General features: G+C 47.5%; 1 protein-coding gene across 1 annotated transcript in view; it reads left to right on the top strand.

Annotated features, from left to right (window-relative positions):
• Positions 1 to 2,591, top strand: part of NIFK (nucleolar protein interacting with the FHA domain of MKI67) — a 14,947-nt gene that overhangs the window by 8,676 nt on the left and 3,680 nt on the right. Inside the window, exon 4 of the mRNA XM_015423343.1 lies at positions 695 to 769. Coding sequence (XP_015278829.1) covers positions 695 to 769 — 75 coding nt within the window. The remainder of the gene's footprint in view (positions 1 to 694; positions 770 to 2,591) is intronic.

The following is a 2,591-nucleotide window of genomic DNA, read 5'->3' as shown; positions in this document are numbered from 1 at the left end:
GAGACTGATAAAAATAGCATAGGTAGACAATCCAGTAATTTCTGTGGGCTCGTTTGCAAAACTGCCTTAGCTATATGCCTACAAAAACATGAGAAATAAATGGCTTCAAGCTATTGTAATACCCGAATTGGATTTATTTAGGTTTTGTAGCCTTTTACAGCTTACGAAGAGAAATCCTGGCACAGCTTTTTAATTTTGCTTTGCTGACGTAGTCAAGAAGAGTAAGTTTTTATTACCTCACTTTTCTCTACCTTAAGAAGTCTCAAAGTGGCTTATGATCCCCTTCCCTTCCTTTCCCCACAACAGGCACCTTGTGAGGTAGGTGGGGCTGAGAAATTCTGGGAGAACCGTAACTGGCCCAAGGTCACCCAGCAGACTTCATGTGGAGGAGAAGTGGGGCATCAACCCTGGTTCTCCAGAGCAAAGTCCACCACTCTTAGCCCCTACACCCCATTGGGGAGGGTGGTATATAAATCTAATAAAACAAATTAATTAAAAACACACCTCTCTTGCTCTCAAGCGCAGTCTGTATTCACAGGTTTCATATAGTTCTATGGGACGTGCTCATCTTCAAATGGTCCATATTAACCATTTTGAATACAGCTGTAAAAAGAAGTTAGGGGAGACCTCTCCTTTTTTTGTTCTCAGTAACCCATTGTGTACAGAGAACTGACGGTGGGATTCCTCTCTCTAGGCAGCTCAGATACCGCTAAAGAAAAAGACGCCCTCCAACTCCGACACCAATGTGGATGTATCTGAGAACAATGAGGTACGTTTAAGCTGCGGCTTTACCCAAAGTGTCCTGGAGGCAAATGATCTTGATGTGGTTCTGACTTGTGGCCATTTAGTGGAGTCTCCTGCATTACTGTCATGCACCTGCTGTTTTTAAGCTAACCCGTTTAAGTATATAGAAACACATTTTAGTGTAACAGGAAATGTTCTGTTTGAAAGAAAGCCTTTAAGCTGATAATTCTGCCCGTGAAAGGCATAAAATACACGTTTTCATAGATCAGTTGCTGTTACGGCATGCAAAGCTTACCAATAATAACTCCCCACCTAACTGTACTATTGGTCTGATCCAGCAGGGCTTTCCTAACATTCTTGTGTTACGTCCTTAAGCATTTGTTTGGCTAGTTGTTCTCCCCCCCCCCCCCATGGTGCAGTACTTTTTATATTATTCCCATAGATCCATACCAGCTTTTTTCTTTTAAAGTAGGAAATAAGGGACCTAAATCAGTCATCAGAAAGACTGATGCCGTGGCAGGAAAAGACCACTGCCTTTGAAGTTTTTAAAAGCTAAGTTTCAGTTGTGGGCAACGCTCCCTCTAAGCTGTGGAGTCTTGTGAGCAAAAATTCTTCTTTGTGAGCTACCGGCATTGAAGTTGTGAGCGAGTGATTTGGCTGCTGCATAAATTAATTTGCTCTGGAGCCCATCCTTCCTGAGCGGAGACAAAAATGTGTGAGCCGGAGGCTAAGAAACTGTGAGCTAGCTCACGCCACCTGACGCTGCCACCACTCTGGATTTAGGTTTCCTTGAGAAGGCCCAGAGCACCCTCCCAAGACCTGTAGACCTCCCTTTTGGCCGAATAGCAGGCAGGGGGACCAGGCAGAGTGAAACAAGGAAAAGATTTATTGTATAGGAGGTCAAACAACAAGGTGCAGAATAATAACAGTAAGTGGGTGAAAAGAAAAGAAATCAAATGAGCCTGCTTGCGGGGAGGGCAAGGTATAAATCAGACAATAAATAAATAAATGAATGCCCTAACGCATCTAAATATATACTGTCCCTAGCTCACTCTCTGCAGTGGCCTTAGACTACTCACCCTTCCCTCAGGATGAGGGTTTCTTCCCTGCAGCAGCCTTCCTTCTGCCTCTGCCCTCTGGGAAGAAGAACAGCTTCTGCTCTGGCCCTCTTCTTCCCTATTGGTCAATTTTGGCTCCAAAACTTCTCAGGGGATTCTGGGAGTTGTAGGCCCAGCCTCACCTACTGCTAGCCAGGCTCCCTGGGCCTAGTAGGCCTCTGGTAGCACAGCCCAGATCATGACAAGAGGTGACACTGGTTGTGGGTGAGGCATACCGAGAGCCGGTGTGGCATAATAGTTAAGAGCGTCAGGCTGGTATCTGGGAGACCCGGATGTAAATCCCTGCTCATGCCATGAAAGCTCTCTGGGTGACCTGGGGCCAGCCACACCCTCTCAGCCTAGCCTACCTCCCAGGGTTGTTGTGAGGGGAAAAAATGGAGGAGAGGAGAACGATGTTAGCTGTTTTAGGTCCCCACTGGGGAGGAAGTTGGGTTACAAATGAATTAAGTAATTAAATACCATTAAGATGTTCTAGGGTTGCCAAGTCCTGCAAACTCACCGGCGGGGGAGGCTCCGACGGCTCCGGGAGCTGGCTCCGGATGTGCGCACGTGCCGCCAGCACGTCAACAGAAGTGACGTGCAACGTTGCCCACGTTGGGGGCGTGGCCCCGATCGTCAGGGGGGAAACCATAGAGTTTTCCCTCTGGTGATCTGGGCCACGCCCCCAACGTGGGCGACGTGGTTGCGTCACCTCTGGTGACGCAGCCACGCTGCTCTTCAGAGGCGGAG

The sequence above is a fragment of the Gekko japonicus genome, unplaced genomic scaffold (assembly GCF_001447785.1).
Source record: "Gekko japonicus isolate JY-2015 unplaced genomic scaffold, Gekko_japonicus_V1.1 scaffold1556, whole genome shotgun sequence".
NCBI classification, from domain to species: Eukaryota; Metazoa; Chordata; class Lepidosauria; order Squamata; family Gekkonidae; genus Gekko; species Gekko japonicus.
Note: the sequence above shows the minus strand (reverse complement) of the source record. Positions and strands in the feature narration are given on the sequence as shown.